This window comes from Arvicola amphibius, chromosome 9, assembly GCF_903992535.2.
Source record: "Arvicola amphibius chromosome 9, mArvAmp1.2, whole genome shotgun sequence".
Taxonomy (NCBI): domain Eukaryota; kingdom Metazoa; phylum Chordata; class Mammalia; order Rodentia; family Cricetidae; genus Arvicola; species Arvicola amphibius.
Window position 1 is genome coordinate 49,395,347 of NC_052055.2, and position 11,903 is coordinate 49,407,249.

General features: G+C 39.7%; 1 protein-coding gene across 1 annotated transcript in view; it reads right to left on the reverse strand.

Annotated features, from left to right (window-relative positions):
- Abcd2 (ATP binding cassette subfamily D member 2) overlaps nt 1–11,653 on the reverse strand; it is a 39,109-nt gene extending 27,456 nt beyond the window's left edge. Inside the window, exons 1-3 of the mRNA XM_038343706.1 lie at nt 10,715–11,653; nt 8,674–8,854; nt 2,680–2,801 (exon numbers count right to left, since the gene is read on the reverse strand). Coding sequence (XP_038199634.1) covers nt 2,680–2,801; nt 8,674–8,854; nt 10,715–11,653 — 1,242 coding nt within the window. The remainder of the gene's footprint in view (nt 1–2,679; nt 2,802–8,673; nt 8,855–10,714) is intronic.
- Nucleotides 11,654–11,903: the final 250 nt, after the last annotated feature.

Here is an 11,903-nt window from a genome sequence, read left to right on the forward strand (position 1 = left end):
AAAACATGCATTACAATTACCATCCCTTTTCTTTTTCTATTTAAACTAGATCATTACTCTGCATATGGAGCTTAGTGATGGATGGAACACTTGTCGAGCATATATGAAGCCTCGGGGTTCACTCCTCCATAAATACATGCATATATTCAAAAATATCAAAATAGAACAATGAAAACCAATATGGTATTGACTTTAATTTTACTAATCAGTTAAATATTAAAAGCAAACAATTCTTCCAGACACATTTGCTCTCTCCAAATAGAACCCGAAGCAGCTTTCCTAACTTTCAGCAGCACCAAGAGGCAGGTTTGTTTATACACGCGTGGACAGGAATTTATTAAATAGGAGAAAAGTACTTTGGGTCTTATTTATAAACAAACGTTTCTAAGCCAAATGTTGTCAAAGTTCCTGTTTCAGCAGAGGAATATCTGTAATAGAGGGGACACGTTGTGAAAGAGCACCCAGTGAGAGGCTTCAGGACCTTTGCGGCAGAAACCCCACAATCCAGCTTCTGGAGTGAAGACAAATGTGGCTTTGATGCTCAAGGAAAGCTATAAGCAGATGATTTTTTTCTAGATAAGATTTTAAGATAAGACGAAATGAATTTCTGCTTTAGTCCACAAGGCTCCATAGAGAGACACTTTGCTCTGGTTGTGCCAGCTGTCCATCTAGGCTAAACTTCTGCTGCTTTTTTTCTATACTGCCAGAACAGCTTGCTATCAGGGGACCGTGAAAGGTGACTTGTCTTAACCGTATCATTTGGCTCGGCAAAAGAATTGAAAACTGACACCAATCAGCATGCACGTCACAAAAGATGTCTCGTAACCGTCATCTGTAGATGAACACACGGGTGCTGGCAGATGGCTGAGCGCTTTGTGTGTAAAACGTAAGCTATAATGAGGAGGTGTTAGGGTCGCAGGCCTTCTACTGAAGAGAAGGCCTGTAATTTGACCACATATTGATGTACATTAATGTTACAGCTATCTAAAGGATGACTTTGAAAATGGTATCTGAAAGGAAGTCTTGATCTCTTCAATAGAGACAAAAAGAGAGACAGTTTAGCAAAATACAAATTTAAAAGAATGATGTGTGTCCTACTGTTGTGTTAAAAGGCCATGACCCAAAGCTACCTGGAGAGGAGAGGGTTTATTTCATCCTACAACTGCTAGGCCACACTCTGTCACTGAGGGAAGTCAGGGGCAGAAACTGAAGGCAGGACACTGCAGGCAGGAACTGAAGCAGAGGCTGTGAGAAGCGCAGTTTACAGGCTTGCTCCCAGGGGATGTTCAGCCACTTTCATATACAACTCAGGACCACCTGCTCAGAAGGGGCAGCTGGCACTACCCACCCACAGTAACCCAGGCCTTCCCATAACCCTTACAATACCCCCACAAGCCAATCTTATTAGAGACATTGTTTCAGTTAAGTTTCCCTCTTTCCGGATATGTCCGGCTCTGTGTCAGGTTGACATAAACCAAGCAGCCAATTGGGCAAATAAAAATAGTGGCCTAGGAAACATCTAAAATTACAGAAGAACTAAAAAAGAACAGGAAGCAATGGGGAAGTAGACTGGGATAGACACTGGAATGGGAAGGGAATGTCTATAAAACTAAGAGTACGCCAGAAGACAGGAGCTTTGGGTCACCAGGGGTTTTGTTGTGGAACGTAGAATCCTGACTAAGAAGGAGCCTGTCGCTCCTTGCAGCTCGTGGAGAAGACATGGCGACTTCTTGTCTGCTCACAGTAGCACAATGTGCCTTTAAGAAGTGAACAATCGCCGGGTGGTGGTGGTGCATGCCTTTAATCCCAGCACTCAGGAGGCAGAGGCAGGCGGATCTCTGTGAGTTCGAGAGCAGCCTGGTCTACAAGAGCTAGTTCCAGGACAGGCTCCAAAGCCACAGAGAAACCCTGTCTCAAAAAACCAAAAAAAAAAAAAAAAAGAAGTGAACAATCTTAGATTCATGGCATACGAAGTTGAGATAATGATGAAGTCATTTTTACCCTTGGAGATAATCTAGGATAGGCAAATGACGATCCTTCTGCGACTTAGCACATTTCAATTGGAGATGGGCAATTTCTTTGTCTTATTTATTTATTTATTTGTTTGTTTGTTTATTGCTTTTTACCCCCTAGAGACAAGGTTTCACTGTGTAGCCCTGGCTGTCCTGGAACTCACTCAATACATCAGGCTGGTCTCTATCTCCTTAGAGATCTGCCTCCTTCTGCCTCCCAAGTACTGGGATTAAAGGCATGCACCACCCCTGTCTGGCATTGTCTAATTTTAATAGTAAATATATTGCTTAATATTAAAGTGAGTGACGTAAAAAAACTATCACTTAAACTAGGTATCAAGATCCATGCAGACAAGAATCTTGAGGATATCATGTGACTTGTCAATGATGAAGTCTCAAGGTAAATCAGGCATGGGCTCTAGAGGCCACACAAGAGCAATCCCTTTTTGTTCTCTTCATTTAAAATCAAGTAAAATCATGCTTGTAAACAGAAGTAAATGAGCACCTCACAGTAGAGTTGCCACCCTTGACCTAAATTCTATGCTTGGCAATTTAGAAAGAGAGTGAGAAAAAAAATTGTTTCTAAAATGCTACACATACTTCATCATTTACACTTTGCTTTCAGATGCTTTCATATTTTACGCAAATTTGCAAGAAATTCAAATACCTCTTTGTATGAAGACATAATTCTTTCAATAGCGTCAGCTCCAGAGGCCAATAAATTCCGGGCAGTGGTGAAAGCTTCTGTCCGATCGCTAACCATTGCCTGCTTTGGGCCATCCTCCAGATCTAAGAGAAAAATCACAGAAATGCTAAGGTTTTTTTCCAAGTAATTGTCTTACTTTATATCAATTAAATTATGGCTAAAATAACAATATTTTATCACTACCAGTAATTTCCTAAAAATACATTTAATTATTATTATTAAGTATAATAAATACTATGTATTAGGGTTTATTAGAAGTTCCCTTTTGCATTATTTAATTAGAACAAGAAGTTAGTACAACTAAATCTATGGGCATTAGGTTATTTTCATTTAGCTTCCTTTAGACATTTCCTGTATCCAATTTTCTACTACTATTACAACTGTAATAAACTCTCCTGACATTCTCAATGAAAGAACTAACTTGAGGACGCTGGGCCAATGACTCAGGAACGTGCTGTCTGTGCAAGCACAGGGACCTGAGTTTGAATTGCCTGTACCCACACTTTAAAAAGAAAGCTGTGCACGGTAGTCACTTTAGCCCTGGAGGAGCAGGAGGGTCTCTGGAGCTCACTGGTCAGCCAGCATAAATCAATGAGCTCTAAATTTAAAAAAAATAAAGAAAGAAGAAAGGGAAGGAGGAGTTGCTGTTGAGATGGTTTAGGGGGTAAAGTCATTTGCTGCCAAGCCTGAAATCCCCAGAACCTACATGGTAGGAGATAACCAACTTCCAAAAGTTGTCTTCTGACCTCCTTATGCATGATGTGGTACATATGTACTTGCATTCATACATTAACACAGACACACACAGAGTAATAAATGTATACATGTATAATATATTTTTTGTTTTTGTTTTTGTTTTTTTTTCGAGACAGGGTTTCCCTGTAGTTTCTAGAGCCTGTTCTGGAACTAGCTCTTATAGACCAGGCTGGCCTCGAACTCAGAGATCCGCCTGCCTCTGCCTCCCGAGTGCTGGGATTAAAGGCATGCACCACTTTAAATAATAAAAATTTCATTTTAAAAATTAAAGTACACATACCTAAAAATATAGGTGAAGAGTTATCTCAGGAGATACCTGACATTGACTTCTGAACTTCACACACATGCACCCATATGCACACATGCATCCACATGCATGCATACACCCACATGCAGACATGCGCAGGCCCATGCAAATGTGTACACCAGCATACTGAGTAGAATACAAAACATCATTATGGTATGGTTCCTATAACAGGAATCTGAACTAGTCTGGCCCTAATAATTTTGATGTTTTCCTCCTTTCTCAAGGATTCTTCATCCTATAGTTCAGCTGAATCACTAGCATGCCCTTCTCTGTTAGTCCTTTGGAATTTACACACTTGACTGCTCTTCTCACTATGAGTCCTGACTGTGTCTTTACATTGTGATCCTCCATCCTCAGCCACCCGAGTTCTAGGATTATAGTTGTGCAGCACATGCTTGGCTCTAGATATCTTGAAAATATATTTAAATACATAACTATATATATATATATATATATATATATATATATATATATATATATATAAAATAGAAAAATCCTATGGGATTCTCAACCAGCTACTGAAACAGTGAATTCATCCGTGAGCTAAAACTAGGAAAGGGTTAGGATTTCAACCACCTTGTTGACCATCTCAACTAATCACTGGGTTTTTATGAATGTAGGTTAAAAGGGGTTTGGCCTTTCACTGGCAACCTCTGTTGAACAAGAACAACAAAAACCCATTTGCACAGATGGACGGGGGTTGGTGTGGAATCACAGCTCCGGTGCTGCTTTGGCAGATTAATGCCTTCTGGGGTTTCTTTATGCTTTTAGCAACAAAGTAAATATTTTCTCACAGTGCATGACTTTTAAATTACCATGTTTTTTTGGCAGGTACCTTGGAAACGGGACAAGTAATGATAAGCCTGCATGAACAGTCACCTGCCTGGCCTCTCTAACAAGGCCAGATTCCTTAATGTCGGCGATATTAAGGATATCTTAATATCTCCTTATATTAAGGAGATAAGAAATCCATGACCTAAATGCTCACCGATTTTATTTCTCAGGTCAGCAATCTGACTTTTTAATGAGGAGCAAGATCCCCACTGACAAGTTTTCCTCTGTCATCTGTCTTTCCCTCAATACAAAGACAGGGAGACATAGCCTTACAATGACACATAGCCTTGAAATAATTAATAAAGTAACAACGTAACTGAAGACTTGAAAGTTTCCATTTCAGTGATTGGCCCATCATTACTGTTGACTTACAAAGCAAGTTGCAGCATGGTGGCTGTGGTGCAGGAGTAGAGGCAGTATACCAGGAGATACATAGTGTCTCCAGCCCCCAGCGCTCCAGGTAGCTACCCATCTGAACTTAGACAAACCAGGATCTCTAAAACAGAGGCTCTAAGGCCCTCTTCTGAAGTGGAAGACAGTATGCTCTGAAGGTAATTTTTTTCTGTATGAATGCCCTGTCCTTACTATGAATGCTCACTTGACATCGTACAAATACATCTTTTCCGTCGAATAGATCTACAGCAGCCAAGACGCTGTTTACCTTTTCCCCCTCCAACAAAAACTCTACAGATTCTTTCTCCTAAACAGTTTTACTTCTGACTCCCTAGCCACTTTCAGATCCTTGCTTCTTTAAGCAACAATGGTGACATTAGCAAACACCCATGAATTATTTTCTATGAGCAGATGCCATCCTAAGTTCTGCATGAATCTTCATGACAATCCTGCTAACTTTGCCTATTTTGAATCTGAGGAATTTGAAATACAGAAAAGTGGAACGACTTTCCCGGGGTGAAAGCAGAAAAGCTTGCCTTTTAAGCTCAAGTCCTCTAACTCTAGAGCCCACAGTTTCGGAGTGTAATAAATTCTGACAAGAACGGGTACCTCACTTTTTAGCCTTACCAAGAACAATGCACATGGGAACATTACAGTTTCATGGCAACTCTAAATGATATGTATAATTACCCACATGACTAAGAAAACTAAAGCCTATAAATTTAGATAGTCTTCCCAAAGCTTGGTTAACTATTACATCAGGCGAAGGAGTTCCCCACTTTCCCTTTTTCTAGAACCCCCTTCATTCTCATTTTCCAAATTAAGCATTCTCTTATCTATTCTGTTTCATATTTTTAAATTTTTATTTAAATTTTTAATTACGTATATGTGTGGAGGCAGGTGGGTATGTGCACATGAGGATAGATACTGCCCATGCAGGCGAGAAAAGGATGCCAAAGTACCTTGGAACTAGGGTAACAAGCACCTGTGAGCTACTCAATAGGGATGCTGCGAACTGTACTCTAGTTCCCTGTAGGAGCAGCAAGGGCTCTTAACCACTGAACCGTGTCTCAAGCCATTGCTTCACTCACTTCTCCACTTTCTTATGCCATAAAACATATAGTATCATGCAATTATTTTATCTGTAACATGAGAGACAACTAAGTGATTAGGCTCAATACATACATACATACATACACACACACACACACACACACACACACTACATATGGTCTTTCTTTTCTACATAGCCCTAGCTGTCCTGGAACTTAACTTATAGACCCAGGATGTCCTGGAACTCACAGAAATAGACTTGCTTCTGACTCCACACTGCTGGGATTAAAGGTTTGCACCACAATACCCCACTTTAAATTAAGATTTAAGACTATATTAGAAAATATGACTTTGGGTTTTTTTTTTAATCTTGAAATTTTCAGGCAATGGACGGAACTAGAAAACATCATTTTGAGTGAGGTAACCCAGACTCAGAAAGACAATTATTGTACTCACTCATAAGTGGTTTTTAAACATAAAGCAAAGAAAACCAGCCTACAAATCAATCCCTGAGAACCTAGACAACAATGAGGGCCCTAAGAGAGATATACATGGATCTAATCTACATGGGAAGTAGAAAAAGGAAAAATCTTCTCAGTAAATTGGGAGCATAGGGACCTTGGGGGAGGTTTGAAGGCAGGGAGGGGAGCAGAGAAAAATGTAGAGCTCAATAAAAAAATGACCTATAATTTCTAGATCTGAAACCTGAAGGCGTTATCAGTATCTCAAAAAAATATTTTCACTGAGTGAAATGATATTTTCACTTGCTAAGTTACCCGAGGTCAAATACTTTTAGTAGTGTAGGCACACAGTACACATGCAGCAACCTTAGTGCTGCAGACTTTGAATCAATCATTGCTCTTCTCTGAGGACCTTATGTTGTCCAACCTCTGCAGGATAGTCTTTGAAATGAGCTTTCCGTGATACTTTGTGTCACTTACGATTCCAACATAAAAATGTCCCTTTCAGCCGGTACTGCCTGCTAGATTTGTAGTATTTATTTTTAAACATCTCCTTGCCCCTTGGTAAGTAAGCTAGTTAGTTTTGTGGCATACATGTTTACTTCTTACTAGTCTCAGTGGGGTTAATTTGTCACCATTAATAGATGCATTTTTTTTCTATTCTATGAGGATTACACTAGGGTTTTCTAATAAGACCAAACACTGCTAACAACACTGTGTTACAGTCTTCTTGTTGGGATTATCTCTAATGTATGTTAAACATGAAACTTTTTGGTGAATGTTATTAGCTTAAGAGATGACTTTTCAGTTTATGTTTTGACCAGTTTCTTAGCAAAGCCAATCTGAAGAGCACATGTTTGTAGTGCCTTTCTTCCCACTGTAAACACTCCGTGGGAAAAGTAGTTATTCGGGTTATGTCTTGAATACGATTACTAAGAATATCTTTTAAAATAGAAATCTAAAATCATTTCTTGGTAATATGTTTATTGAAGTGTTAAAAATCAATGTCCACAGCTCCTATTTGAAAATTGACTTGTGGAACATATTCACGATGTATTTAGTGCTGACCACAAAGAAAGGACTGAGTCACAGTTCACTGACATGAATATATTTTGCTTAATAATGAATCAAATTTGACCATTTTAAATAAAAATGTACAATACTTTGTAAATAATTGACAATACTTCAAGTGAGGCAAATGCCATGGAAACAGTTGTTACCCTGAGTTCTTTAGGGAATAAAAAGTACGTGTTGATAATGGACAGATTTTCTCTGTGTTTGTTTTGGACTCCCATTTCTGCTCTGTGCTTGACTGAATCCGTGAATGTGAATCTACGAAAGCTGAACTCTAACTGTAACCCCTTCATTTCTAATAGGAAAGATCCAAGCTTTCTTACAGGAAGAACAGTGTAACTTTGTCTTTCTTGCCATTATCTTATTTTATTTATACCAAAAGAAGAAAAGTTTGTGTGTGTGTGTGTGTGTGTGTGTATATATATATATATACATATATATATGTATATATATATATATATATATATATATATATATATAAAACTGTTGCAACAAAGAGGATAGAATTAAATACCTGCAGCTTAATATGCATTGCCCCTGCCCATCACCAAATCATGTCATGGGAAAGTATCTGTATTACTACAAATAGAGAACCCATTCCAAGACACTCACATGCACCCTGAAACAACATTCCTGGTTATATAATGTGGCTAATCAACTTTCCAATCACAAATCACGGCAAATTCAATTATAGGAAATTCATATGCTTAATCTAGAGGATGTTAGCAACAAAACATGACGTGTGTGCTTCTGTTATACTCTTTCTGAAGATATTAGTTCACTTTGTGGTTAAATATAAACTGAAAAGTCACTGGGCAATGTAATTAGAATTATTACAGACAGACTTCCAGGGAAACTATGCCAGACCTATGACCTCCTTGGCAAGGTCCCTTGAGCCATCTGTTGCTTCTTCCATACTGATGGCCTCATTATTGAACACTGAAAACTGCCACTGTTTCTTAGTACAGGTAACTACAGATAATGGCTGTCTACACAGTGACACAGGGAACCTGCAATGGCATCGGAACGAGAAATAATGTTATGCATATATTTAAAATTAAGTCTGAATGTTATTACCACCATCTGCAAAGCCTGTTGCAGTGATAATAGGGATAGCCACCATAATTAGTCCGCAGCTGCTCCACACATACTTCATCAAGAACTGTTCTATCATGATGTACCATAAACGCTTGGATAAAATAAGGTTCATCTGATAAGCTAAAGCCTTGTAACTCTTCTGCAGTTGCTTCATTTCTACCTAAAAGGGGAAAATATAAGAATTAGTGGAGCATGGAAATAAATTCTGTAATTACTTAAAGATTCCCTTTAATGATGTAGGTTTATTGTTTTGCTTTATTTTGCACAGCCCTTGTTGCTACATTTCTATAACCAATAAATGTAACTAGATATTAGAACTAGTCGTAATATAGTTTAGCTTCCACTTATACTATTTTAAAATCATGATATCCAGTAAATATTGTTTAAAATACACACAGGAGTGGCATGGAGTATAGCCCAGTGTTAGAACATGTTCCTGTTGCTGACACACATGAGGCCGTGGGTACAATTCTCAAGAGTTCAGGGAGTGGGGGAGACAGACAGACAAACAGAAACAGAGAGGCATACGGAGGGAGAGAGAGAGAAAGAAAGAGAGAAAATTAGGGAGACAGACACAAAGAGGCACACACACACAGAGACAGACAGACACAGAGAGGTACACACACACAGTGAGAGAGAAAGAGGGAGAGGTAGGCAGGCAGAAAGAGAGAAAATTGGGTAGACAGACAGACAGACAGACACAAAGAGGCACACACACACACAGAGGCAGACAGACACAGAGGCACACACACACAGTGATCGAGAGGTAAAGAGGGAGAGGTAGGCAGGCAGACAGAAGGTGACCAGAGACAGAGAGATTCATAGTTTGATTTTAAATTTTAAGATGTTAAAATTAAATAATATTCTATAAAGGTATGGGTAAGAATGTTAAACACATATCATTCTTGAGAACACTAAAAATATCTAAAACCAAACAAAATGTGTATAGACTACTTTTTAATTGACTCAGTTCCCCAGATTTTGTCTTTTAAGCAAGGAATCCACTAATTTACATTGAGTTCAATGATCTGAATATAACAAATCAGCACAGTTAACACAACATACAAGGTCAATTTCAAGTGGGAATAGAGGTCTTAAATTAGTTTTAAACTTTTCTTTGGGTTGGTTCTGCCATTAAAAAAGAAACGATGATAATTCTTGATGCTTTAAAAGATACACCACTCTGCCTTGTGCGTAAAACATACCTTTTAGCCAAACCATCCATCTTAAGATTTCATGTGTTCCACCCCCCAATTTACATCACACTCAACATCCTGAAGTAACTATAATATGCCGCAATTTTATGTACTTGGGGTAATTATTTTCCTGTTGAAGGTTCATAACATTTAAAAATACCACCCTAGTTCTACCTACTCCTGTCCCCTCTAATCTTGGTGTTCACTTCTCTACTAGCAAAATTTAATTATTTCTGTCAAAAGTACATGCTCAGCATGAACTAAAAGTGAGGGACATGCGATTTCAATAGACAACCCTCTGCATTTCTTAAGTTTCAGCACACTTTCTCATTGATCAGTCTTGCAATACTGCCCAAACTGTTCTCTCTTTGAAAGCCGTTTCCCCATCTTGAACACAAAAGAACAACAAAGAATAGCACCCCCGCACCTTCATCTCAATTCAAAGAGGTTTACTCTTTGTTCCCAAATATGCATTTTCTTCATATGTACAGAGCCACTCACCAACTTAGTATTGAATTATAAGGAAATGCCTTTGAGGTCAGTTCGGCTGTATTTGAGTAACTGAGGCTGTGCAGACACTTTTAAAGAGTACTGAAATTTTATTCTCAAGAAACTTCATAAAAGTTTGGACTCTTTAATTCTTTAACAGTAGGTGACTTAAAAAGCTACTGCAGTAGATTATATTTTAGAACAAGTTTAGCTAACAGAGGACTCTGTAGTGTTCAGAAAGTGGGCCTGTCAATAGGATAACAGATGGTATCTAGCCCTGCCGTGGCTGCCTGGCCAGTCTCATGTTACACCCGTTGCTTTCATGTCTGTCTTACCTTATGTCCTCTGTAGAAGGCAATTTCTTCCACGTTGGCTATGATTCTGGAGTGAATGTACCGCAGATAGCCTTTCCTATGAGCTTCCTCAGCCACTAGTGTGCCAAATTTAGGAGAGCAAGCTTTCAGCACTTTAGCCGTGGCGTAGACCACAAGTCCGGCTAGCAGCGTGGGCCCTATTGGGCTCGCTCCTCTGGACGTAGCAGTCCGGATGAGAGTATAGGAAGTTAGGATTACATCTAAAATAGGCTTGGTAAGGTTGGAATACAAGTGAGCGACAGATTGTGAGAACATCATAATGTCTTCAGTAAGGGATTGGTCAGGGTTGGCCAGCCTTCCATCCATATTTATCACCTTATAATAAGTCTGATTTGCAAAATAGGTTTCGTAGGCATGGTCTACTAAGCGAGTTCTGAAGGCCAAAGCCAGTTTGCACTCCAGGTACCTGATAGCGCTGTTGACAAAGGTGGCAGGAATGGCAATCATAAGCCACTTGATTAACTTGATGACGAAACTCCGAGGCTTCTTTTCCACGATGCTTTTCACGATTTTTCCATCCAGACCGGCCACATAGATAGAAAGAAATGTTCTTGAGATTAGAGCCACCGAATGGAGGCAGAGCCACCCTGTTTCAATGGTCACAAGTTTTGGAAAGAGGATTTTCCGAAGTTCTAGTAGCTGTTTGAAAAAATCTGCATTCAGTCCCGGCGCAGGCTTTTTACAGCCGATCTCTGTGCAATGCAGTATTTCTCTGTTCTCTGCAGGCGGATAAGCTGCTGCTTCTTCCTTCCTGTGGCCAGACTGCTTTAAACGCTTGCCAATGATGGGATAGAGGGTTTTCAGAGCATATGCCGCAGCCACCAGGCAGGCAGCCCTCTTAGCAGCGCCGGATCTGGTCCATTTCACCCGATAGGCTGCTGCGTTTAGCATATGTATCATTTTCCCAGCTACACAAATGCGTTTCTTTCAAAAAGAATTCGTTTTAAAGGCTCATGCTCCGCGGAAAGCCCAGCAAACGTTTCAGAAAACCCCACAGCCTCCCATGCTCTGCAGCCTGGCTTCTTTACTCTTATTTTGTTCTTCAGCGGGATGCAGCAAAGCTCAAACTCCACCGCATCTACTGGGGGCGAGTCCCTCACCAGCCAGAGCTGGCCAGGCTCCTCCCCCGGGCTCCTCATTGGCTGCGATG